This window comes from Macaca fascicularis, chromosome 5, assembly GCF_037993035.2.
Source record: "Macaca fascicularis isolate 582-1 chromosome 5, T2T-MFA8v1.1".
NCBI lineage: Eukaryota > Metazoa > Chordata > Mammalia > Primates > Cercopithecidae > Macaca > Macaca fascicularis.
This window is the reverse complement of record NC_088379.1, coordinates 38,618,094-38,645,337: the sequence shown is the minus strand read 5'-3', so window position 1 is coordinate 38,645,337 and position 27,244 is coordinate 38,618,094. Positions and strand designations below refer to the sequence as shown.

At 38.9% G+C, this 27,244-nt stretch overlaps 1 protein-coding gene across 4 annotated transcripts in view; it reads left to right on the top strand.

Annotated features, from left to right (window-relative positions):
* The window catches only part of RFC1 (replication factor C subunit 1), a 78,078-nt gene that overhangs the window by 7,895 nt on the left and 42,939 nt on the right, over positions 1-27,244 (top strand). For all 4 annotated transcript variants that reach the window (XM_074039566.1, XM_015450250.3, XM_005554695.4 and 1 more), the window contains exons 2-4: positions 7,608-7,736; positions 14,182-14,257; positions 17,153-17,275. In XM_074039566.1, coding sequence (XP_073895667.1) covers positions 7,608-7,736; positions 14,182-14,257; positions 17,153-17,275 — 328 coding nt within the window. The remainder of the gene's footprint in view (positions 1-7,607; positions 7,737-14,181; positions 14,258-17,152; positions 17,276-27,244) is intronic.

Below are 27,244 nucleotides of genomic sequence, written 5' to 3'. Positions count from 1 at the left end.
TCTCTAGCACTGTTGCATGACTTTATATCTAAGCTATTAAAACACTTAGTGACGAATAATATAGCCTAGAGAAATACAGTTATTTTATGATGTTGTAGGTCTCTTTTCACTTTGGACTTAATTTCTTTTTTTTTGAAACGGAATTTCACTCTTGCCCAGGCTGGAGTGCAATGGCGTGATCTCGGCTCACCGCAACCTCCGCCTCCTGGGTGCAAGCGATTCTCCTGTCTCAGCCTCCCGAGTAGCTGGGATTACAGGTGTGCACCACCATGCCCGGCTAATTTTGCATTTTTAGTAGAGACAGGGCTTCTCCATGTAGGTCAGGCTGGTCTTGAACTCCTGACCTCAGGTGGTCCACACATCTCGGCCTCCCAAAGTGCTGGGATTACAGGTGTGAGCCGCCGCACCCGGCCCGGTTGGACTTAATTTCTGTGTTCATATAAGTAGTTTAAATTTGATTTTTTTTGCCTCAGAAGTCAGTTGTAAAAAGCTAGCTTCTGGGCTGGGCTTTGTGGCTCACGCCTGTAATCCTGGCACTTTGGGAGGCGGATTGTGAGGTCAGGAGTTCGAGACCAGCCTGGCCAGCATAGTGAAACCCTGTCTCTACTAAAAATACAGAAAAATTAGCTGGGTATGGTGGTGGGCGCCTGTAATCCCAGCTACTCGGGAGACTGAGGCAGGACAACTGCGTGAACCTGGGAGGTGGAGCTTGCAGTGAGCTGAAATCACCCCACTGCACTCCAGTCTGGGCGACAGTGGGAGACTCTGTATCAAGAAAAAAAAAAAGTTAGCTCCTGGATGAATAAAAACCATAATCAGAGTACATTAGCCCTGGTGAAAATGTCAAAATTCTGAAATAAACCATTAGATCAGGCATAAACAGTCTCAAATGCTTTAGTTATGCAGGTATGAAAACATAACTTATTTTTTTAAACCTAATTTAGGTAATTGTTTCAATTTGCTATTTAATATGCCTGTGTCGGTTTGTATTTTTGGATCAGGTACTTGGAAACTTCTGTGATAGAGTGTTTCATTGAATGCGTAAAGTTCAGTGATAGTAAATATTATGACTTCAGAATCTTATACTTCCCCCTTGTCACAACAGCAGTAGAAATGGGTCTTTTTGCTCTCATGGGAGTGGCCTCGCAGGTAGACTTAACAGATACTGGGGTGAATAGGGGAAGTAATTTCTATTCTCTATTTCTGTTCACTCAGTGTGCTTTATTTCATCTGTTCTTTCTTTTCTGTGCTCTGCTTTGTTTTCTAAAGACAGATTAAAGAAAGATTAGGAACAGAAAGTAGAATGAAAGCTTCACAAGAACAGAGACCTAGCGTCTTTTGTTTATCCCAAGCATCAAGAATAGTTCCTGGTCCATAAAAGGCTCTGAGTAAATATTTCTTGAATGGATAAATGAATGATTGAATGAAAAGAGTTGATGCGGGCTCTTAAAATTCTTCCTAGCTAGAACTTGTTACTGTTCAAAGGTTTTTCAGACCACACTTACATTTCACTCACCAGTGTTTTCCTCAGAGAAGTTTTTGAGACCCATTCTAGACTGTTAAATTAGTAACATCAATTATAAATCTAGAGATATTTCTGATTTCTTTAAAAAAACTTATTTGTCTGGCTTAAAACAAATTTTAAAGAAGAGGAAATGTCCTAATAAAAGTGAAAGTATATTTTTGTTTTTTGTAGCCACAATATTGTAATATGAGAGTAACAGAAAATCAGTTATAGAAACTCAATTTTATTAACTCAGAAATACTATATAATCAGCATTAATTTAATACTTTCTTAAAATTTCTTAGGTAAAGTCATAGCACAAAGTTAATCCCAATTAAAGATTCTTTTAATACATAATCTTTAAAAACAAATCTACCATTAATTTTGTTTTACATAATCAAGAACCTCTCTTTCTGAGTGCAGTTGTGAAGGTCAGTGGCCTGAGAAATAACAGTTCATGTGTTCAATGAATTTTTTTTTTTTTTTTTTAAAACGGAGTTTTGCACTATTTCCCCAGGCTGGAGTGCAGTGGTATGATCTTGGCCCACTGCAACCTCCGCCTCCCGGGTTCAAGAGATTCTCCTGCCTCAGTCTCCTGAGTAGCTGGGATTACAGGCACGCACTACCACGCCCAGCTAATTTTTGTATTTTTAGTAGAGATGGGGTTTTGCCACGTTGGTCAGGACGGTCTGGAACTCCTGACCTTGTGATCTACCTGCCTCGGCCTCCCAAAGTGCTGGTTTACAGGCGTGAGCCATCACGCCCTGCTGACTATTTCTTTTAGAAATGAAATTACTGGGCAAAGGGTATGTACCTTTAAAATTTTGATAAGTGTGGCTAGATTGCCTTCCATAAAGGTTATACCAGTTTTTTTTTTAAGGTGAAGTCTTGCTCTGTCACCAGGCCAGAGTGCAGTGGCATGATCTCTGCTCACTGCAACCTCTACCTCCTGGGTTCAAGCGATTCTCCTGCCTCAGCTTCCCAAGTCGCTGGGACTACAGGTGTGTGCCACCATGCCCAGCTAATTTTTGTATTTTTAGTAGAGATGGGGTTTCACCATGTTGGCCAGGATGGTCTCGATCCCTTGACCTCGTGATCCACCCGCCTCAGCCTCCCAAAGTGCTGGGATTACAGGCATGAGCCATCGTACCCGGCCGAGGTTATACCAGTTTTTACTTCTGTCAGCAGTAAGAGTGCGTGAGCATCTGTTTCCTCACATCCTTGACAGATATGGGCATTATCAGTCTTTTAAAACTTAGGGGAAAATGATCAAGTTTTAATGTATCTGCTTATTTGTGACGTCTAGTATTTTTTGTGTTTGTTGGTTATTTGCATTTATTTTATACTTTGCCTATTAGGAGCTTTTATTTATTTTTCTATTGATTGGGTTATCTTTTATTGATTTGTAGGAACCCTTTTTTACATGTTGTGTGTGTGTGTGTGTATGTGTGTGTGTGTTTTAAGATAGGGTATTGCTCTGTTGCCCGGGTTAGAGTACAGTGGTTTGATGGTCATGGCTCACTGCAGCCTCAAACTCTTGGTGCACAAGTGATCCTCCCACCTCAGCCTTCTGAGTAGCTGGGACTACAGGCATGCAGGCATGTGTCACCACACCAAGCTGATTTTTTTTTTTTTAAATTTGTAGAGATGGGGGTCTCCCTGTGTTGCCCTGGCTGGTATTGAACTCTTGGGCTCAAATGATCCTCCCGCCTTGGCCTCTCAAAGTGTTGGGATTACAGGCGTGGGCCACCACACCTGGCTTGTTGTACAGATATATATATATATATATATATATATAGATATATATATATATATAATTTTTTTTTTTTTTTTTTTGAGACGAGTGTCGCTCTGTCGCCCAGACTGGAGTGCAGAGGGGCATTCTCGGCTCACTGCAACCTCTGCCTCCAAGGTTCAAGGGATTCTTGTGCCTCAGCCCCCTGAGTAGCTAGGATTACAGGTGTGCACCACCACACCTGACCAATTTTTGTATTTTTAGTAGAGACAGGGTTTTGCTATGTTGGCCAGGCTGGTCTCAAACTGCTGTCTCAAGCAGTCCACCTGCCTCGGCCTCGAAAGTGCTGGAAATACAGGCGTGAGCCACTGCGTCCAGCCTGTTGTAGATATTTTTAAGTTAGTTGCTTTTTTTTTTTTTTTTTTTTTTTTTTGAGATAGTTTCACTATGTTGTCCAGGTTGAACTTGAACTCCTGGGTTCAAGCAATCCTCTTGTCTCAGCCTCTCTGGTAGCTGGGACTATAGGTGTGCACCACAGTGCCCAGCTCTGTTGCTTGCATTTTAACTTTGTTTATGACACTTTTATTTTTGTGTAGTAAAATCTACCTTTCTTTAGGGATGGTTTCTGGCCTTGATGTTCTGATTTGAGGGCCTTCCACTTGCCAAGATTGAAAAATAAATATAAACATTTGTTCCTTTCTCCACTCATATGCTCAACAAGAATTATTCTATGCAGGCAAGAGAAATGTTTAGATCCATTATTTGGGAGTTAGACTTGTTTTTCTGCATTTCATGAAGTCTTTGAAGGTCTAGAACACTGGACAGCAAATGTTAATTGGAAGAGTCAGGTGAAGTCACACACTATAAATTAAGGACAAATTGCTGACCTTTGCCTCTTAGATGTTTACACCCCAGATGACTGCTTACACTGGAGATAGTTCTAAAAAAGTATGAGTAAAATGGCTTCCATTCTGATGAAAATTATTTTCTAAAAACTTTGATTTTTGGTGTATACTGAGTTAGGTTAGGATGCTGCAATTTCTTTAACTCTTACGTTGCCATCAGAGTATGGGGTAGTTTAGGGGAATAGGGTAAAGTAATGCAAAAGGAAAGAAAGGAGGATGTGAGTGGAAATAATTACGTAGGGAGGAAATGGTGTAACAGTGCTAAGGAGTGGCAGTGCAGATTTTTGTGCAGACAAAACCCAGACAACTCAATGTTACCAGTAGCTGGATGTTCTGAATTACATTTTGTTTTCTTTCTCTTCTCAGTTTTAAGCATTTTTGGTCTGAAAACAGGTTGAAAACCACCACTTGCTTTAACCAGGTTATTAATTTACAGTTTGGTTATTTCCATGGCACACATGCACTATCATTCTGTCTTTCTCTGTGTGTATGTGTTTAAACAATCACTACTTTTTATTTTTATTTTTAAAATGTTTCTATCTATGAGCTCACTTAGAACAGTCAGGATTGTTTGAGTGAAGAATCACTGTGTAATTTCAAAAAAGTGAAACTGATGTGAAACTCATTTGCTCCAGAAGCAATAAAGTAGTTGTCAGCCTCAGACTTGATTCTCTGTAATTATAGGAAAGAGGGTGGTTTTCTTTATTGTTCTTCTCCTCTTTAGCATCTGACACAGATGTCTCAGTTTCATAGCTGAGACACCCATTCTGTAAGCAGTATCTTTTAAACTTAGATTTAATTAGGATGGATTTGTAACTAGGAGATTTACAAAAGAGGATATATGTAAAGCCAGAGAAGTCTTTAATCCTTTTTTTAAATATTTGTTTATTTTGACTGGGCGCGGTGGCTCAAGCCTGTAATCCCAGCACTTTGGGAGGCCGAGACGGGCAGATCACAAGGTCAGGAGATCGAGACCATCCTGGCTAACACGGTGAAACCCCGTCTCCACTAAAAAATACAAAAAACTAGCCGGGCGAGGTGGCGGGCGCCTGTAGTCCCAGCTACTTGGGAGGCTGAGGCAGGAGAATGGCGTGAACCCAGGAGGCGGAGCTTGCAGTGAGCTGAGATCCAGTCACTGCACTCCAGTTTGGGCGATAGAGCGAGACTCCGTCTCAAAAAAAAAAAAAATTATTTATTTACTTATTTTTGAGACAAAGTCTCATTCTGTCACCTAGGCTGGAGTGCAGTGATGCAATCTCACCACACTGCAACTTCTGCCTCCCAGGTTCAAGCGATTCTCGTGCTCCAGTCTTCTGAGTAGTTGGATTATAGGCGTGTGCCACCATGCCTGGCTAGTTTTCAGATTTTTAGTAGAAATGGGTTTTCACCATGTTGACCAGGCTGGTCTTGAACTGGCCTCAAGTGATTGTTTTGCATCGACCTCCCAAAGTGCTGGGATTACAGGCAAGAGCTACCTTGCCTGACCTTTTAAAAAAATTATTTAACATGCCATGTACCTCAATTATCTGCTTTGTTTATTGGCTTAGCCACAAAGTTACGTGTGTGTGTGTGTGTGTGTTTCACACTTATTTGGGATTTTTGACATTGTAAGAGTATAACAATTATTGTCAGGATCTAGGAAATAATTGCTAACTTTTCTTAAACTTTACAAAGTACTTTTGTAGGCATTTCTCTCATGCAATAAAGAGAGGTAGGCTATAGGGATAAAAAGTGATAAAAACTGGTGATTACAACTATCAAGAATAGGAAGAGGGAAAATGATACAGGTGGTTCTTAAACCCAGTTCTTTGGAATTCAGATCCTATGTTCTCATTATTTTTTCTTCCTTATACCCTTTTCTATAAGCAGAGATAATGATAAACAGAGTGTTTCAGTAATATAAAGGGATGATAGTTCAGAAATGAGATGAGGGGAAGATTTTTACTGAGCCAGAATTGTGGTAGATGCATAATTAATCCACATAAAGGGTCAATATTAGTCCCACTTTACTGAGGAGAAAACAGATAATACACAGTAGCTTGCCCAAAATCACACAGGTAGAAAACACTAGAGCACAGATTTGAATTAAGGCTTCTGATTCTAAGGTCTGTTCCCTTTCCTCTATACCGCAATTTCTTAAACTAAATTTTAGAGAGGTGGGGAAGACTATGCAAAGGTTAGGAAAAGTGATTGATTTTAATTGTAATTAAATACAATTACATTGTAAATGTTTCAGTATGATTAATTTGAATTCTGTGGTTTAACAAGGGGGTGATTAAAGAGCGTATTGTAATAAGCATCAAAGGTTTTTTTTTCTTCAGAATGTTGAACAATCATATAAAGGAAAACAATTAGGAGGTTTTTAGTTGCCAGGAATGATTAGGGTTGTGAGAGTTATTCTTCTTTCAGACTGGAGTATACGTTCCACCGACAAGGATCATATTCTCCAACTTTGTCTTCTCCCCAGTTGTGCCTGGGATGATGGGATGTGGATGTGGATGTGCATGCATGATCAATAATAAGTAACTGCTACTTGCCTCTTTAGTAACTCTGCTGTCATTAGCAAAAATATCACTTGCTTATTTTGGTCTGTTTTTGGCCTGATTCTGAGAATTTATATTACTTTTCATTAGACCAATTATTCTTTTTTTTTTTTGGAGACGGAGTCTCGCTATGTCTCCCAGGCAGGCTGGAGTGCAGTGGTGTGACCTGGGCTCACTGTAACCTCTGCCTCCTGGGTTCAAGCAATTCTGCTCCCTCAGACTCCCAAGTAGTTGGAATTACAGGCACCTGTCACCACCATGCCCAGCTAATTTTTTGTGTTTTTAGTAGAGATGGAGTTTCACCATGTTGGCCAGGCTGGTCTCAAACTCCTGACCTCAAGTGACCCACTTGCCTTGGCCTCCCAAAGTGGAGGGATTACAGGCGTGAGCCGTTGTGCCCGGCTGACAAATTATTCTTAACTCAGGTAAAGTTATCAGTTAACTTGTGCACATGAAAAGAAAGCTAGTGTATTCATGGAACTATCTTTTTTTTTTTTTTTTTTTTGAGACGGAGTCTCGCTGTGTCTCCCAGGCTGGAGTGCAGTGGCGTGATCTCGGCTCACTGCAAGCTCCGCCTCCCGGGTTCACGCCATTCTCCCGCCTCAGCCTCCCAAGTAGCTGAGACTACAGGCGCCCGCCACCACGCCCGGCTAGTTTTTTGTATTTTTAGTAGAGACGGGGTTTCACCATGTTAGCCAGGATAGTCTCGATCTCCTGACCTCCTGATCCACCCGCCTCAGCCTCCCAAAGTGCTGGGATTACAGGCTTGAGCCACCGCGCCCGGCCGGAACTATCTTGATAGGGAGAAATTACTCAGGGTAACCCAGTGTGTATATAAAGCTGTCCCATCTTACAATTGAAATTATAATTTTATCTAGTTAATGTTTATTCATGAATCTCCTGTTTTTTTTTGCTTTTAGGACATTCGGAAATTCTTTGGAGTAATACCAAGTGGAAAGAAACTTGTAACTGAAACAGTAAAGCAGAATGAGAAAACAAAGTCTGATGAAGAAACTTTAAAAGCAAAGAAAGGAATAAAGGAAATCAAGGTTAGTTTTCTGGATATAATTTTGCATTGTATGGAATGTAAAATAAGCTCAGTTCTTATACTTTTTTTTTCTTTGAGACGTAGTCTTGCTCTGTTGCCCGGGCTGGAGTGCAGTGACGTGATCTCGGCTCACTGCAAGCTCTGCCTCTCAGGTTCACGCCATTCTCCTGCCTCAGCCTCCTGAGTAGCTGGGACTATAGACACCCGCCACCACGCCTGGCTAATTTTTTGCATATTTAGTAGAGATGGGGTTTCACCGTGTTAGCCACAATGGTCTCGATCTCCTGGCCTTGCAATCCTCCCCCCTCGGCCTCCCAAAGTGCTGGGAGTACAGGCATGAGCCACTGTGCCCAGCCTCAGTTCTTATACTTCATATCTTGGGAAGCTTGATATCAACTCAGAGGAAGCAGGTTTCAACTCAGAGGAAGAAAAAGAGTAATAAGGCTGTTCGTTCGTTTGTTCTTTCTCTCTCTCTCTCTCCTTTTCTCTTTTCTCTTTTCTTTTCTCTTTCCTTTTTTCTTTTCCTCTTCTCTTCTCTTCTCTTCTTTCGACAGGATCTTGCCCTGTTGCCCAGGCTGGAGTGCAGTATCGTGATCACAGCCCACTGCAGCCTCGAACTCCTGGCCTCAAATGATCCTCCTGGCTTTGCCTTCCATGTAGCCAGAACTACAGGTGCTTGCCATTGTGCCTGGCTAATTAAAAAAAATTATTTTTTGATAGAGATGGGGTCTCAATTATGTTAGACAGGCTGGTCTTGAACTCCTGGCCTCAAGTAATCCTCCTGCCCTTGTCTCCCAAGGTGTTGTGATTACAGGTGTGAGCCACCATGCCTGGCCACTAATTCTAATTAATGTAACTTACTACATTCATAGCTTGATGTTTTCCTGATGTAGAGATATAACCCCTTTTAGTTGTTAACACTTTGCATTTTAAGACCAAAGTTTGCTCACAGAGACATGAACCCCTATGCTCAGGTGGATGGTGTGAGATTTCTGGTGATGGAAGGCTTTGGAGGAAAGCTTTATTCTTTCCCCTGTTCTCTATGGGCCTGAGAGAAACTAAGATATAATGTCAATATGGAAAGTAGGCCATGGCTGCAGTAGTATATTTGAATTAATATTATTTCACTTTATGTAAAGTGTAACCATTTTGCAACTCTGCAAGTCCATCTGCCACCATCACTCCATTCTTCACGCCCTAGTTGTCATATATATTACACCTACATACGTTAATACTGCACAATTCAAGGTAATTTTGCTTTAAAAAGATGTGCATTTTTAAAAAAAATTAAGGCAAAAATTGCTCTTTTTATTTTACGCACGTATTTGCTATTTCTGATGCTGTTCATTTCTCACTGAAGATCTGAGTTTTCATCTAACATCATTTTCTTTCAATTTGAAGAATTTTCTTTAGCATTTTTTTGTAGTGTAGGTCTGTTCGTGATAAACCTCTGCTAAGTTTCTGTTAATCTGAAAATGCCTGTATTTTGCCTTCATTCTTGAAGGTTATTTTTGCTGGGTATGGAATTTTGGGTTGACTGTGTTTTAAAAAATTTAAGCCTTTTAAAGATGTTCCACTGTTTTTTGGCTTCCAGTTTGTCTGATGAGATGCCTCCAGTCATTCATATTGTTTTCTCATGTGTGTTGTTTTTCTCATGGTTCATTAAAGAATTTTTAAATTTTTGGTTTTCAGCAGTTTGACTATGGCATACCTGAGTGTGGTTTTCTTGTGTTTATCCTGTTTTGGGTTTCTGAGCTTCTTTAATCTGTAAATTTACATCTTTTATCAAAATTGGGAACTTTTTGCTATAATTTCTTTAAATATTTTTTCTGCCTCATTCTCTCTCCTCTTCTTGAACTACAATTACATAAACATTAAGAGTTTTGATATTATCTCACGGATCATTGAGCCTTGTTCATTTTTATCAGTCTTTTTTTCAGATTGAGTACTTTCTCTTTTTCCGTCTTTAGGTTCATTGATTCTTTTATCTCCAATTTGCTGTTAAGGCTATCTAGTGAATTTTTATTTTATATATTGTATTTTTCAATTCTAGAATTTTCATTTGTTTCTTTTTCATAACTTTAATTTCTCTCTTTTATGTCCTTGAGTGTAATTATAATAGCTGCTTTATTTTTTATTTTTTATTTTGAGACGGAGTTTTGCTCTTGTTGCCCAGGTTGGAGTGCAATGGCATGATCTTGGCTCACCACAACCTTTGCCTCCTGGATTCAAGCGATTCTTCTGCCTCAGCCTCCTGAGTAGCTGGGATTTCAGGCATGCGCCCCCATGCCCGACTAATTTTGTATTTTTAGGAGAGTTGAGGTTTCTCCATATTGGCCAGGCTGGTCTCAAACTCCCGACTTCAGGTGATCTACCTGCCTCGGCCTCCCAAAGTGCTGGAATTACAGGCATGAGCCACCACGCCCGGCCTAGTAGCTGCTTGAAAATTCTTGTCTGCTAATGCTGACATCTGGGTTATATCAAGATTGGTCTTCATTAAGTGCTTTTTGTCCTGATTCTTTGGGTCATGTGTTAGTTCAGGCCACCATAACAAAATTGTAAAGTAGATGGTACTGGCTGATTAGGTGTCTGGTGAGGGCCTTTTTCCTGGTTGGTACATGGCTCCCTTCTTGCTGTGTTCTCACATAGTCTCTTCTTAGTGCATTTGGGTGAAGAGAGAGATTGAACACTCTGGTGGAGAAAGAGAGAGAGAGAGAAATTGAATGAGCACTCTGGTGTCTGTTCTTAAAGAATGCGAATCCTGTCAGATCAGAGCCCCACCCTTATGACCTTATTTATCCTTAATTACTTGTTTAGAGATTCCACCTCCAAATATAGCCACCCCGAAGGTTATGGCTTCAACATGTGAATTTTGGGGACACAGACATTCAGGACATAACATTCCATCCATGGCCACTCAAAATTTATGTCCTTCTTGCATGCAAAATACATTCATTCCATCATAACAGCCCCCAAAGTCTTATTTCAGCATCAAGTCTGAAGTCCACTGTCTCATGTAAATATCATCCAAATCAGATATGGGTGATACTTGAGGTATGAATCATCCTGAGGCAAAATTTCTCTCTAGGTGTGAACCTGTGAAACCAGATAAGGAATGTGCTTCTAAAATATGATAGTAGAACAGACATATAGGGTAGACATTGCCATTCCAAAGAGGAGAAATCAGAAGGCAGGGAGGGGTGATGGATCCCAAACAAGTCCAAAACCTAGCACGGCAAATTCCATCAGAACTTAAGCCTTGAAAATAATACTCTTTGGCTTGATGCCCTGCCCTCTAGACCCACTGGGTTAGTGGCTCTACCCCCACAACCATAGGCAGCTGTCCTGCTTCTGCAGCTCTGCTGGGCCGTCCTGCCCACAAGGCTTTGGGTGGTGGCTGTCTCATCTGTTGAAACCAAGCTCCATCTTTTGAAGAGGCAGTTCTGATGGTTGATCTCTGAATTGCTTTTGGGACCATTCTTCCCTTTTCTTGAAAAATAGCCCTGTTGTCCTGTCACTGGAATCTCAGAAGTCTGACAGCCTTCTTTCATTTTGTCCTTTCTCCATCCTCTTCAATTCAAACTGACAGTGTTTTTGCTTGTATAATCCCGTAATCTCTTTATCAAGTGATACTCCAGCTACATCCTTGGTATTCTCTTTAGAACATGCTTTTTCTTTTCTTTTTTTTTTGAAACAGTCTTGCTCTGTTGCCCAGACTGGAGTGCAGTGGCGCGATCTCAGCTCACTGCAACCTCCGTCTCCCAGATTGAAGTTAATCTCCTGCCTCAGCCTGCTGAGTGGCTGGGACTGTGGTCGCGTGCCACTGTCCAGCTAATTTTTTGTATTTTTGCTAGAGTTGGGGTTTCACCATGTTGGCCAGGCTGGTCTCAAACTCCTGACCTCAAGTGCTCCACCTGCCTCGACCTCCCAAAGTGCAGAGATTACAGGTGTGAGTCACCACGTCCGGCCTAGAACATGCTTTATCATTTTTTGAAATATGGACAGGCTGAGAATTTTACAAACCTTCAAGCTCTGGTCTCTTTCTGCTGAACAGTTTCTTCTGTAGTTCATCTCTTCCCTTTTGCATTTGACTACAAGCAGTCAGAAGGACTCAGGCTGCATCTTCAAGATTTTGCTTTGAGATCTCCTCAGCTAAATATGTGATTTCATCGTTCACAAGTTCCATCTTTTACAGAGCACTAGGACCCAACTTGGCCAAGTTCTGTGCCACTTTATAGTAAGAATTGCCTTTCTTCCAATTTCCAATAATCTCTCTCTCATTTCCATGTAAAACCTCACCAGGCTGGCCTTTAACATTCATATTTATACCAGCATCCTGTTCATGATGATATATGCTCTGAGATGAAAGACGCTTCTTCTCTAGCTCTTCTCTTTTCTTCACCAGCTCTCATTGTTATTACATCTAAAGTTCATATTTCTACCAGCAGTTCCTTCATGGCAGTCTAGGCTTTTTCTACATGCTAGAAGACATCTAGCCTCTACCCAATTCCAAAGTCACTTCTGTATTTTAGGTTTTGTTTTTGTTTGTTTGTTTTTTTTTTTTACAGTAGTACTCCATTTCTTGGTACCAAAATCTGTATTATACAATCAGAGTTCTGTAGAGAATCAGAAGCAATAGGATGCATGTGTGTATACATAGAGAGATTTATTACCAAGAATTGGTACCCTGATGTTTTAACTGGGAGTCCAAAGGCAGGAAGAAAGTATCCCAGAGATGTCCCAGCTCTAAGGCAGTCAGGCAGGAGGAATTCCCTCTCATTCAGGAGAGGATTAGCCTTTGTTCTTTTCAGACTTTCAGCTGATTGGATGAGACTTAATGCCATCAGGAAGGGCAATATGCTTTACTTAGTCTATTGATTTAAATATTAAGCTCATTCGAAAACATCCTTGCAGAAACACCCAATATGATGTTTGACCAAATATGTAGACATCTTGTGGTTCAGTCAGGTTCACACATAAAATTAACCTCAGCAGGTCACATTTCCTCTTTATTTGTATGTTCTAGTTGTTTTGGATTATTTTGGACATTGTGAATGATACAGTGTAGGGACTTTGGATCCTGTTATATTCCTTCAAAGAGTGTTGATTATTTTGGTTTATCAGGCATTGATCTTGGTGTACTTAAGCTCTAAACTCTTGCCTACCCTGTAATGGGCAGCAGCTGAAATCTTTATTCAATTCTTTTAACCTTAGCTAAGCACTAGGAGTTGTTCCACATATGTATAATTCAGGAGATAGCCAGAGATTTGGGTAAAGTTTACAGGCAGAATTTGGGATTTCTTTCTGTGGCTTTCTCCTTTCCTTGATACCTTCTTCTCTTACTTTTGAGTTGTAGTTGATTCTAACTCTGTCCTTGATCCAGTGGTATATGTAAATTATAATTGCTCATTTGATCCATTTTCTTGCAAGCTAGTTGATTGTTCTTATGTTTTTGAAGTTTTATTGTAATGGATAGGAATAGTTTCTATTTCTACCTTATAATTGATTATAATCAGTTTTTTCACTGACTTCTTGATGCTTTCTGAGAAAATTTGAATATGTTAGAAATGTGATGTTTAACTATAAAATATAAATAATACCTTTTGCATTGGTTTTATTTAGTATTTTTTTTTTTTTTTGAGATGGAGTTTCGCTCTTGTTCCCCAGACTGGTGTGCAATGGTGTGATCTTGGCTCACTGCAACCTCTGCCCCCCAGGTTCAAGCGATTCTCCTTCCTCAGCCTCCCGAGTAGCTGGGATTACAGGCATGCACCACCACACCTGTCTAATTTTGTTGGACAGGTGACCTGACCATGTTGGTCAGGCTGGTCTTGAACTCCCAACCTCAGGTGATCCACCTGCCTTGGCCTCCCAAAGTGTTGGGATTACAGGCATGAGCCACTCACTACGCATGGCTGGTTTTATTTAGTTTCCTAAGGGGCATTGGCAGTGGTAGGCCACTAGCTTAGCATTTATTCCTGTTTCTGTCTTTTCATTTTCAGGAAGCACTTGCCTTGTAATATCTGATATCCTTTTATTCTTTGTTGTATACATAGGTTAGTGTTGAAAGTGGAGCTGAATAATGTTATAGTGTTTTCTGTAATTCTTTTTTTCCCATTGTGGTACAGTTACTGTCTGGCCTACTTTTAGCCAATAAGGGTATATTACTGACAGTTTAGGCTGGAGAATTCTTTGTTGTGGAGGACTAGTCCTATGCATTGTAGGATGTTTAATAGCATTCCTGATCTACTTGTTAGGTGACAGTAAACCTCCCTACCCCTATTTGTGACAAGTAAAAATGTTTCTAGACATTGAAAAATGTCTTCTGGTGGGGGGCGGGTATGCAAAATTCCTCCTATTTAAAATGACTGAGCCCAAATCTAACGAGAAAAAAAGGATAGTTATATAGGCTTATTTATGTTCTAATTATACTGTGATGTTTATAGGTAAATAGCTCCCGTAAAGAGGATGACTTCAAACAGAAACAACCAAGCAAGAAAAAGAGGATCATCTATGATTCAGGTAATATTTCTTCTGTGGAGCTTTAAAGTTTTAAGGTTATTGTATATCCCTTAGCACAGCGATGGGTGTGGTGGCTCACGCCTGTAATCCCAGCACTTTGGGAGGCCAAGGCAGGCAGATGACTTGAGGTCGGGAGTTTGAGACCAGCCTGGCCAACATGGTGAAACCCCGTCTCTATTAGAAATACAAAAATTAGCTGGGTGTGGTGGCATGCGCCTGCAATCCCAGCTACTTGGGAGGCTGAGGTATGAGAATTGATTGAACCCCGGAGGCAGAAGTGGCAGTGAGCCAAGATTGCCACTGTACTCCAGTCAGGCTGACAAGAGTGAGACTTTGTCTCCAAAAAAAAAAAAAAAAAAAAGTAAATAAACTATGTTCTGAAACACATAGCTCTCTGAGGTATTAATAAGTGCTGTGAGAAGGGTGCTGTATGCTCAAGTGAAATTTCAAATAATTTTATTATAGAACTTATCAGAACCAAAATCTGTTTGTATTAAAGATTCCTTTAGAAAGTGATAGAGTATGCAGCATTTGTCAAACTTAATTTGGATGTGATATATGTGTTTTTATTTAATTTAATTAATTTATTTAGAGACAGTCTTGCCCTGTTGCCCAGGTTGGAATGCAGTGGTGTGATCTTGGCTCACTGCAACCTCTGCCTCCCAGGTTCGAGCGATTCTTGCGCTTCGGACACCGCAGTAGCTGGAACTACAGGCGTGCAGCACCATGTCTAGCTAATTTGTGTAATTTTAGTAGAGATGGGGTTTTACCATGTATCCCAGGCTGGTCTCGAACTCCTGGCCTCAAGCAATTCACCTTCCTCGGCCTTTCAAAGTGTTGGGATTGCAGGCATAAGCCTCTGCATCTGGCCCTGTTATTTTTAAAAATACTTGTATTAATTTCTTTTCCAGTTGAGGTTGTTGGAAGTTAAATTTGAAAAATAGTGCCTTAGAATACTGTTTTTAAAGCAAAAAATCTAAGATTTAATTTTTGTGCCTTATTGAAAGATCTGGCTTTTTTGGGTTGCATTTAAAAAGGAATAAACACAATTTAAAGGCTTTTCTTTGAATGTAATTTTAAAATAGGGAACAAATTTTTTTGCATGCCTTTTATGATGCACAAAATGATGGTAAAATGATGATAGAATTCAGAAAGTTTCAGTTTTTGCTTTTGTGGAGAAGATCTGTCTCTTCTGTTTTATTTTTATGTGGTGTGAATTTTTTTTTTGAGATGGAGTTTTGCTCTCTCAGCAAGGCTGGAGTGCCGTGGCACGCTCTCTGCTCACTGCAACCTCTGCCTCCTGAGTTCAAGTGATTCTCCTGCTTCAGCCTCCCAAGTAGCTGGGATTACAGGTGCCCACCACCATTCCTGGCTAATTTTTGTAGCTTTTAGTAGAAAAGGGATTTCACTATGTTGGCCAGGCTGGTCTTGAACTCCTGACCTCAGGTGATTTTGCCTGCCTCGGCCTTCCAAAGTGTTGGGATTACAGGCGTGAGCCACTGCACCCGGCCTTCTGGTGTGAATTCTTAAAATAAAAAATGTGCCTAAAGAAGCATTTATGGATTGTCAAGATTTTCACAGTACTATCAAAGGTTCTGAATTCTGAAAGTACTTAAGTGTTTACTGTGTGCCTTTTATTGCTCTGTATTGTAAAGAATTTGAAAGAAGTACGTGTTCTTCTTCCCCAGGAGTTTTGTTTGTTGGGAAACTGGAAATGTGTTTGATATAGTTTACTACAGTGTGACAGGATTTATAAATGCGTGGTGCAAGGGAAGAGGAAGGACACTAAAGTTTATGAAACATCTATTTTGTACCAGGCACTATGCCAGGTACTCATACTTTTTTCCTGACTTTTATTTAAGTGCCCTGGGAGATTAGGCTGTGGTAAACAGAATAATGGCCCCAAAAGATATCCACAGCCTAATTCTTAGAACCTGTGACTATATTAGGTTATATGGGAAAGGTAAGTAAAAGTTACTGATGGTGTTAAGATGGCTAATCAGATGACCTTAAAAGTAGGGAGATTAGGTCAGGCGTGGTGGCTCTTGCCTGTAGTCCCAGCACTTTTGGAGGCTGAGGCGGGTGGATCACTTGAGGTCAGTCAGGAGTTCCAGACCAGCCTGGCCAACATAGTAAAACGCCGTCTCTACTAAAAATACAAAAATTAACTGGCGTGGTGGCACGTGCCTGTAGTCCCAGCTGCTGAGGAGTCTGAGGCAGGAGAATCACTTGAACCCAGAAGGCAGAGGTTGCAGTGAGCTGAGATCACTCCACTGCACTCCAGCTTGGGTAACAGAGTGAGACTCTGTCTCAAAAAAGAAAAATAAAATAGGGACATTATGCTGGATTATCTGGGTGGGCTCAGTGTAGTCACAAGGAATAGGGAGGCAGAAAAAGGGTTTCGAGAGTGAGATTAACTGTGGAGGAAGGTTAGAGGATCCAGGAGATGGCAACATGAGGACTTTCGCTTGATGCTGCTGGCTTTGAATATGGAGGAAGGGTCCTTGAGCCAGGAAATGCTGGCATCCACTAGAGATTGGAAAAGGCAAATAAAATTCTTTCTTAGAGTATCCAGAAAGGAACATAGCCCTACTGGTACCTTGACTGGGCCAATGAGACCCATGTTTACCGTCTGTCTAACCTCCAAAACTGGAAGATAATAAATTTAGTGGCTTAGTTGTTTTAAGCCACTAAGTTTGTGGCCATTTATTATAGCTGGAATAGGAAACTAATACATAGTCTTAACACTGAGTAAAAGTAACCTGTGAGAATTCACAGAAGACATGTGCCTTGAAAAAGACCTTGAGGAATTGGTTCACCATGACTACTTTAAAAAGTGCACTGTATTATAATAGTTCTTTTCCAAGTTTCATTTTATTTTTCTCTCACATACAGATTCAGAGTCAGAGGAGACGTTGCAGGTAAAAAATGCCAAAAAGCAACCAGAAAAACCGCCAGTATCTTCTAAACCTGGTAAAATTTCACGGCAGGATCCTGTTACATACATTTCAGAAACAGGTAAGGTTGCATTGTGTGTTATGTTCTTGAGTTTTTTGTTGGTGTCTAAATGTACCTCCTTCACTTTGAATGGAATTTCTACTGCCTTTTTGCTTTGTTGAGTTATATTTATCAGGGAAGGCTGGGATCATCTTTGGCATTTCCTGTGGATTAAGGACCAATTACAGGGAAATTGGCTCTTGGAATTTTTTTTAAGTGCTCGTACTGAATCATATAAATTGAAGCTTAATCTTGAATCACATATTAAAATAGTATTGGGTTGTTTTAGAACTACTTTTTTAATGTAAGCTTTTTATCCGGCAGGCCAAAGTCAATAATCTAAGTGTAGAGTGATTACTCACATTTGTGATTTATTATTTAGCACTGATGTTGAATTCCTTGTATTCTCTGGTGACACTGAAAATTAAAGTATTGGGTTTTTTAAAGAAGATTGTTTTGTACTTAAATTTAATTCTGTTAGATCTGTTTTAAGAGTAATCAAAGTGCAAAGGACATTTATAAATAATTATGTGCTAATCTGAAATATTTTGTTGTGTAAATAATTGTTTCATGAATACTGTTCTTTTATGTAAGGATCCCAGAGTTATATTGTCATCCTAGAAGAAAAGCTCAGATAAGTTAGGGGTGAAGTCATTTCGATTGTAACATTGTTAACCCTTGGAGGAGACCATAACCAGAATAATACGGGATGATGTACATGAAAGGGCCAGACCCAGTGCCTGACACATTGAGTAGGCAGTCCAAAGGAAAAAATAAAAAGAAAAACCAAGTCCATAGGTGAACTTTGTAAGTTATGTGAAACATTTGCTGATGAAATTGTTCAAAATATTAAAGACAAAGTGTAAGTGATGTGAGCATATTTTTTGGGAAATTTTTCCTAAACTGAGACGTTTCTTTGTTATGGGCAGGTGACTGACTCTTAACTTTCTCGTGCTGTTGCTAAATATCTGCTCAGGCACATTGTGTAAACGAACCCTTAAATTGAGAGGCTCTCCTCTTAGCTCTGGCTACCTTTGTGAAGTTTTGAACATGTGGGAGGGGAGAGTAAGAACAGTATGGTGATAGGTTTATTATGTAACTGAAGGTGGTGTGATTAGGCTTTCCAGTGACACCCTGATAAACGTCAAAGTTAGTGTGCAGCCAGCCATGGCCTTCAACTGTGGATCAAGGCTGTTGTTATCTGGTGATTTTAAGTAAACAAAAAGGTCAGATAATTTAAGTTCTGATCACAGTTTCTTTCACATTGGACTGTTTATTTCAGACAAGCAATTTTTTTCTTTCTGTATCTAGTCATCCATTAAGATGAGCAATATTTGAATGTTACTTTCTGAAGAGATGTCCAGCTTTTTATCTGAAAACTTTTTATGAACATTAGGCAGTGTTCGTGTCGTTTGCTGGTAGCATATACATGTGAAAGTAAACATTGTCCTCTTGTTTTAGCTAAAAATCTTGGGGTATGATGTACCTATCTAAGGTGGTGTTCAGTATTGTGCATTATTCTATTTTTTTCTTAGAATTGAGATGTAGGGAAGAAGCTTGCTTTATTATTGCCTGTTTTATCTTTTCATGCTTTATTGTTTGAAATGATAGGTGAATGGGAGGAAGATAAGCCTTTTCCTTCATACAAGAGAATGAGACTATTAAAAAAAGTCCATAATAAGATTGGCATAATAAAATCACAAATATATGAGTTTCAAAAAAGAAAAGTGCAGCTTTTTCAAATTAGTATTCTACTGGAAAATCCTTGACCTTAAAGTAATACTTTCGTTACTCTTTACTTTAGGCTAGAACCATACTTTTCAATATTGGGTCATAAATATTTTTGTTTTATATTACCAGTATAAGGTTAAATAAAATGTGTGTGTGTGTGTAATAGAATTGGGCATTACCTCATTCCATAAAATAGAATGAGTATTCCCAATATTTTTGTAATAGTTTAAAAGTAAAAATTCTAATCTAAAACTGTATTGTTTATCTAGAGATTGGAGCTTCTTGTGGAAAAGTATCATATGACATGATTCAGTTTAAAAAAACCTGTTAATTCCAAAAGATAGGATTTTTTTTTCATTATTGCATACTTTATCTTTTCTTTTCTTTTTTTTTTGAGACGGAGTCTTGCTTTGTCACCCAGGCTGGAGTGCAGTGGCCGGATCTCAGCTCACTGCAAGCTCCGCCTCCCGGGTTCACGCCATTCTCCTGGCTCAGCCTCCCGCGTAGCTGGGACTACAGGCGCCCGCCACCTCGCCCGGCTAGTTTTTTGTATGTTTTAGTAGAGACGGCGTTTCACCATGTTAGCCAGGATGGTCTCGATCTCCTGACCTCGTGATCCGCCCGTCTTGGCCTCTCAAAGTGCTGGGATTACAGGCTTGAGCCACCGCGCCCGGCCACTTTATCTTTTCTTATGTTCTGTATTCTGATTTTAAAAACAACCTTTGGTTCTATTGGCATTTTTCTTGTGGCATAGCATGTGTACTGTTTAAAAGCATGGCCTTGGTTAAATCTTTACTTAACTTTCCTTGTGTTTTAGTTTACTTCTATGTAAAACGGAGACATCACTAGTACCTGCATCAGCAGCCTTTTGTGATAGTCAAATGAGGTAATTCTTGAAAAGCATTTAAAATAGGGTCTGACTTAGGATCTAAAATAGTAAATGCTCAATAAGTATTAATTGTTATTCTTATGTTTTGACTCTTATTATAAGCCTACATCTGCCTTTAAAGATATTTTGTATTTGTTTACTTACTTAGGGCTTTCTGTTGATTTTGTAATTGAGCTTTAGAAATTTGGGAATGATATTTGGCTCACTTATGTTATGGATTTGTGTCATCCATTATGGGAACTACTAGTTATTTGTGGCAGTGGAGCACTTGAAATGTGCCTAGTCTGAATTGAGAATGCTGTAAATGTGAAATACACACAGATTTCACACAGCAAAGGAAACAGTCAACAAAATGAAATGACAACCTACAGATTGGGACAAAATTTGCAAATCATATATCTGATAAGGGGTTGATATCTAAAATGTGTGAATAATTCATACAATTCAATAGAAAAACAGTCAAATTTAAAAATGGGTAAAGGACCTAAAGAGACATTTCTCCAAAGAATGCATAAAAGTGGCCAACAGGTATATGAAAAAGTGTTTAATATCATTAATCCTTAGGGAAATGCAAATCAAAACCAGTATGCAATAACACCTCACTCGTTAGGATGGCTATCATTAAAGAATAAAGGGATAACAAATGTTATTCACAGTGTGCAGAAAAGGGAACCTGTACACCATTGGTGGTAATGTAGATTGGTGCAGCCATTATGGAAAACAGCATGGAGGAGCCCAGTGGAATTAAAAATAAAACCGCCATATGACCCAGCAATCTCTCTTCTGGGCATATACCTAAAGGAAATGAAATCACCACCTCAGAAAGTTATCTGCACTCCCATATTCATTGCAGCATTATGCACAAAGCCAAGATACGGAAACAACCTAAGTGTCAGACGGTGGATGGATGAAGGCATTGTGGTATATGTAATCATGGAATATTATTTGGCTTAAAAAAAAAGGAGGTTCTGTCATTTGCCACAGCATGTATGAACCCGGCGGACATTATGTTAAGTGAAATGTCAGGCACAGAAGGAAGAATATTGTGTGATCTCACTTATAATGCAAACTCTTTTTTTTTTTTTTTTTTTTTGAGGCGGAGTCTCGCTCTGTCGCCCAGGCTGGAGTGCAGTGGCGCGATCTCGGCTCACTGCAAGCTCCGCCTCCCGGGTTCCCGCCATTCTCCTGCCTCAGCCTCCCGAGTAGCTGGGACTACAGGCGCCGCCACCACGCCCGGCTAATTTTTTTGTATTTTTTTAGTGGAGACGGGGTTTCATTGTGTTAGCCAGGATGGTCTCGATCTCCTGACCTCGTGATCCGCCCGTCTCGGCCTCCCAAAGTGCTGGGATTACAGGCTTGAGCCACCGCGCCCGGCCTATAATGCAAACTCTTAAAAAAAAGTCAATAGAGAATGCAACAGTGGTTGCGAGGGTTGAGGAGGACATGGGGAGATATTGATTAGAGGTTACAAAGTAGCAGATACATGGGATGAACAAGTCCAGAGATCTAATGTATAACATGAGGACTATAATTAATAAAGTTGTACTGTATTTGGGATTCCTGCTAAATTAGTACATTTTAGTTGCTCTTGCCACAAAAATAAAATGAGTAACTATGTGAGATGATGGATATGTTAATTTCCTTCACTCTAGTATTTATTTTACTATCTATATATGCCCTAATATCATGTTGTATACTTTAGATATATACAATAAAATTTATTTTAAAAACACAGATTTCAAAGACTTCCTACACAAAAAAGGTAAACTACCTTGTTAATTTTTTGTTATTGATCCCATTTTGAAATGCTAATAATTTGGATGTATTGGGTTAGATAAAATATATGGTTAAAATTAATTTCACTTCTTTCTTTCTACTTTTAAACATGTGGCTATGAGAAAATTTGAAATTTTATATGTGGCTTGTATTTTACTTCTGTTGCATAGTGCTTTATAAGCAATGAAAAACAGATTTAGGAAAAATGTAGGTTTCAAGTATTTTTGCGTATATTATTATACAGCTAGCTTTTTAGATTATTGTTATACAGATTTTTAGGCTTTCCATTTTGCTCCATGAGAAATATTTTTCATCATCACTTTGATTAGCTCTGTCTTCTACTAGGATTTATTGATTTTTAAAAACTAATTTAACCACATTAATTTCCCAAGTTACAGGAAAAGGAAAGAACTGCTTATAAATATCTTTATAGCCAACTATTGACTCTAGTAAAATGTTCTTCAAGGTTAGTAAAAACCCAAATACTTGTTGTACTGGGTAAATATATTTACTTTTAGCTGTTTAATGAAGTGAGAGACCTTGAGTCTTGTTTGGCGAAGATTGACCTTTTATTATGGTTTCATCAGGGCCTGCTGTTTGATCGAAAATGGTGGGGGTTTTTCCTGCCTTGAATTGTTTGACTGGTGATTTTAATTGTGCACATAATTCCGGAGGCAGTTAGTACTCCTGAAGTTATAATTATTTGAGGAGTGTTAAATGGGAAAAAAATTGGTGATGTTGTGTTCTCTAGGTTACAGGTTACCATGTAATAACAGTGACTTGTGACTTTGGAAAATAGTAGCAGAAAATATTCTTGGCGATGTGTGTAACATTCTCTTTGCTAACTTTTAGAGACATAGTTTTGTGCATGGGACAAATAGGTATAGATTCTGTATATGATAGAGAGCTTCTCTTAGATGTTTTCAGGGAAACCTAGAGTGATAAGGGTAGAAAATTTCCTTCAAGTGAGTATTATATTTTTTTGATTATACTTGTTCAAAAATTAATAATACTTTGTACATTAAAATTCTGTATAAAGGAAACTAAATTTAGAATTTTTGAAGATGAGGTATTTAAATTAATATTATTTTAAATTACCTAAGTAAATGTTCCATTCACACACACACACACACACACACACACATTTGAGTAGCATCTTACTGTAAAATTTCTACAGCTTGCTTTTTCTTTTTTTTTTTTTTTGAGATGGAGTTTCGCTCTTGTTAGGATCTTGGCTCACCGCAACCTCTGCCTCCCAGGTTCAAGTGCATCTCCTACCTCAACCTCCTGAGTAGCTGAGATCACAGGCATGCACCGCCATGCCCGGCTAATGTTGTATTTTTAGTAGAGACGCGCTTTCTCCATGTTGGTCAGGCTGGTCTCGAACTCCCGACCTCAGGTGATCCACCTGCCTCAGCCTCCCAAAGTGCTGGGATTACAGGCGTGAGCCACTGTGCCTGGTCTACAGCTTGCTTTTTCATAACTTAATGCCTTAACCCTCCCTTCTCCCTTCCCTCCCAGTAGAAGAATTGAGTAGATCTTTGGATGTCTCTCGTACACTTAATTTTTTAATGTCATCTAGTTTTATATCTTCTACAAATTTGATATATTTATCTTTGTGTTTCTTCCTGAATCATTATTAAAATTGTTTAGCATTAAGGGACAAAGTTTTTTTCAAAATTTGCTTTGAATCATCAGCACCCTGGATATAGCTGTTTAGTTTCTTATGTATAGCTGTCTAATTACTTATGAATCTTAGTAATGACTATTATTTTGTATTTCTCTATCTTGCCATAAATCAGTGTTTCTCAACCAAGGGTGATATTGCCTTCTGAGGGACCTTTGGCAATATCTGGAGACAGTTTTGGTTGTCACAACCGGGGGATGCTACGGCATGTAATTGGCAGAGGCCAGGTATGCCACTAAGCATCCCACAATGCACAGGACAGAGAGTTACTTGGCTTAAAATGTCAATAACGTGGAGGTTAGAAACCCTGCCTCTTATCAGAAGAGAATTTGGTAGATACTTTGTTTAAGTCCAGATATTGTTTTTAGTATTCATTTCACCTACTAGTCTGATAACTCACAGAGGAAATGAAGGCTTAGGGCTTAGTTTATGCTCAGTGAGACCTTGTCTACTTCAGTTGAGTGCCATTATGTTGCTCCTGACCTGTTCATGATGTTACTGCATAGCATTGTCACTAAATCTGTAATCTTCTGTAGTTCTGTGGTTGCGGATCTGCCTTTCTATTTTTTTGACAATTAGGACTTCATTAATCTTCAGGGATTTCTATTTTATGTGATGATTCAAAGGTCACTGATAGTGCTTTAGCAATTTTATCTGCAAATGCACATATTTATGAGAGCTAGATGCTTTCTTATAATCTTCTTTGCTAATTTGTTCTTCAATTCTCTTTTATTAGTGTGTATTACGAGACCTGAAAAAAATTAAGTGGCATATGGAGAGGAAGGAGATTTGAAAAGGGCACAGTAAATAATGAGACACTAAAATATTGAGGTTCTGAAGCATCTTTGAAAATGAACAGACTGAAGGCCGGGCGCGGTGGCTCAAGCCTGTAATCCCAGCACTTTGGGAGGCCGAGACGGGCGGATCACAAGGTCAGGAGATCGAGACCATCCTGGCTAACATGGTGAAACCCCGTCTCTACTAAAAATACAAAAAACTAGCCGGGCGAGGTGGCGGGCGCCTGTAGTCCCAGCTACTCCGGAGGCTGAGGCAGGAGAATGGCGTGAACCCGGGAGGCGGAGCTTGCAGTGAGCTGAGATCCAGTCACTGCACTCCAGCCTGGGCGACAGAGCGAGACTCCGTCTCAAAAAAAAAAAAAAAAAAAAAAAAAAAAAAAGAAAATGAACAGACTGTTCTGGTGACACGTACTTTGCTGTCAGGCACTTGTGAAATTATGAGGGACATAGAACTGTATTCCAGAATGCCAAGGAAGTAGGATTATGTTATGAAAATATCATTAAGTACTAATAATATACAATACAATATATAATAATAAAATAATATACAAAGTGACTTATATTTGGCTTTGATACTAAGACCAGCACTGTTCTCTCCTCTTGTGTGGGGAAGATGTATGTGAATGGCATTGGGGAAATTGCATTGCAGAATCACTCCCTTAGCTCTGTGGCCAGGCAGGTTTCCTTCTATTGTCCGTTTTATGCCTTAGAATTGTAAGAAGCTTTGGGTAGTGTATCTGTGGCAACTACCCAGGCCTTTCCCCTACTTTTTCTTATTCAGGCATTTCAGTGGACTCGGTACCCGTGTGGTGGATAACATCACATTGCAAGCCAGTACTTTTTTCTCTTGTTTATTATTACTCAGCTACCTCACTAGACTCCATGAATTATAAAATAAGGTTTATTTTAAAAATATAACTGACTCTATTTGATTCTAAGAGGATTCATTTGTAGTGAATCATGAGATCTCTGGTTTCTTGATTGAAGATGAGCAATCTTAGAAGTTTTATTTTATGCCGATATGTATAGAATGTCTGATTTACCATATAAATGGGCAAAAGTGGTATGTTTAGTTTCTCTTCCATCCACTTAATTTAACCAATATTTATGGAAGGCTTGGCTCATACGTGAACCTTTTTCTGTCTCTAAAACCAAAATGATGGTTTAGATTTTTGACTCATGGAAATATTGAAAAGAAGCTTTATAGAAAAAGAGTTTGAACAGTTTGATTCGTTTTTTAGTTTTTGACTTGTTGCTAAATAAATTATTTTTAGTCCCTGTAACTGGATCTCTTCATTAATTTGCTTTTTGTGTATTCTAGACCAAAGAAAAGAAAATCACAGAATTGGAATTCAGAGATCTGTTTGGAAAGGCCAGATTCTCAGCAGTATGAATTCCAGAATTAGATTTTTTTCCTTCTTGCCTTATAAATAGATTTTTATATGGACCCCCACATTTTTTATTTCTCTTTTGTTATTCTTCTAAATAAATGAATGTATCTAACTCAGAATGTCAAAGCAATCTTCTCTCCCACGCAGTTCCTCTGCTGTGTGTAGGATAATATGATAATGCTAGTTTGCTTGGTTGTTGGTACCGCATTTGAGGTTATGTTGCCTATAAATACAAATAAATGGTGTTTTTACAAGAAGACAGATATCCTAGAGGGAAAATCTAAGTGTTCAATTGTTCGTGATTTTCAACCAGTTCTCCTCAATTTGACTTAGATCTGTTTATCATTATTTTATTGTAAGTTTCTGGGGAGAAGAGAACATGGTTTGCCTTTGGCTTCCGATGAGGCGGAATCCAATTTAAGCTTATTAGAAAACAAGAACAAATGTTAAAAAAGAATAACTACAACTTTATTTGGAATGTTTCATCTCTACACACTGTGTAGGATTGTAAAATATTTATTTTACATGAGGATCCTCACAGCAACACCTGTTAAGTCACTGTCTGTTGGAAGCAGCTAGTTGTAACCTTGGCCTGTGTTGTCTTCTTTCCATAATATGTTGGTATAGCCTTTAAAATGTTAAAGGCAAAGGAACTTTAAGACAACAAGTTGAGAAGTCATAGTAGAGAAACAGTAGGACTGCTTGTTCTTCAAGTTTTCTGGTTTCATCAAGGCAAGATGACAGTGTTTTCAGATATGCCTGTGGCTTATAGGATACCATATTTATTTATAAAATAAATATGAAATCCTTTATATTTGTGAGAAATATCTCAATGCTTAGGATCATGAATTTGCTTTTTTTTTTTTAAATGTTATTCTCATAACTGTAAGGAGTATGGGGAAATTGACAAATCAGGGGGTACTAAATAGGTATTAAAGCAAGGGAGCCAGTCCTTGAAAATTAGCCTCCCTTTTTCTTTTTATAACTGTGTTTTACTAGAGTTACTCGTACTTTCCGAGGGGCTTAGAGAGCTATTTATTTTGTAGTTAACAGAGAAAAGGAGCCTTATTTGCAATTTTTGTTTATCCCAATGAAAACATACTTAAAGTATCTTGTAGAACACTCCCATATTTTTTCTTTGGAGATCCATGTGTAATTAAATTTTCTCAGAAATTATAAAAATGTTTATAAACTTATGCCCGTGTTTAGCTATAGCACAATTTTTTGATCTATAGCTTAAAGACATTGTTCAATTCAAATTCATGTATTCAGAGAACGGCTCTGTTACCCTCCACTATTGTACAGAGATCTCTGGTAGAGGAGGCTCATGACAAGAACCTCCCTTTTTAGGGGTGATGTTTATACCTATAACATTAGGATGCACATAAAAGAACAGAGTGATGCATTTTGTTTTTTTGACAGCTTAATTTTGCTCTTTTCATGAGTTTTTTTTTTTTTTTTTTTTTGAGTCTTGAAATTTGGGCTTAATTTTTCATGGCTTCATGAGTCCATTGTATAGTTAGAGCATAATTTATATAAATATTTTCCCGATTTCAAGCATGTCAGTTGCTTACACTTCTTATGCTCCTAATAGTGTGATGACTAGACTAAATTTATATGTAAATATTTGTCATTACCTCTGAGTATCTCCAAGAGTTACTATGCTAAAGAAGATGAATGAACTTCTTTAAGGTTCTGGGTGTGTTCTATCTACCAAAT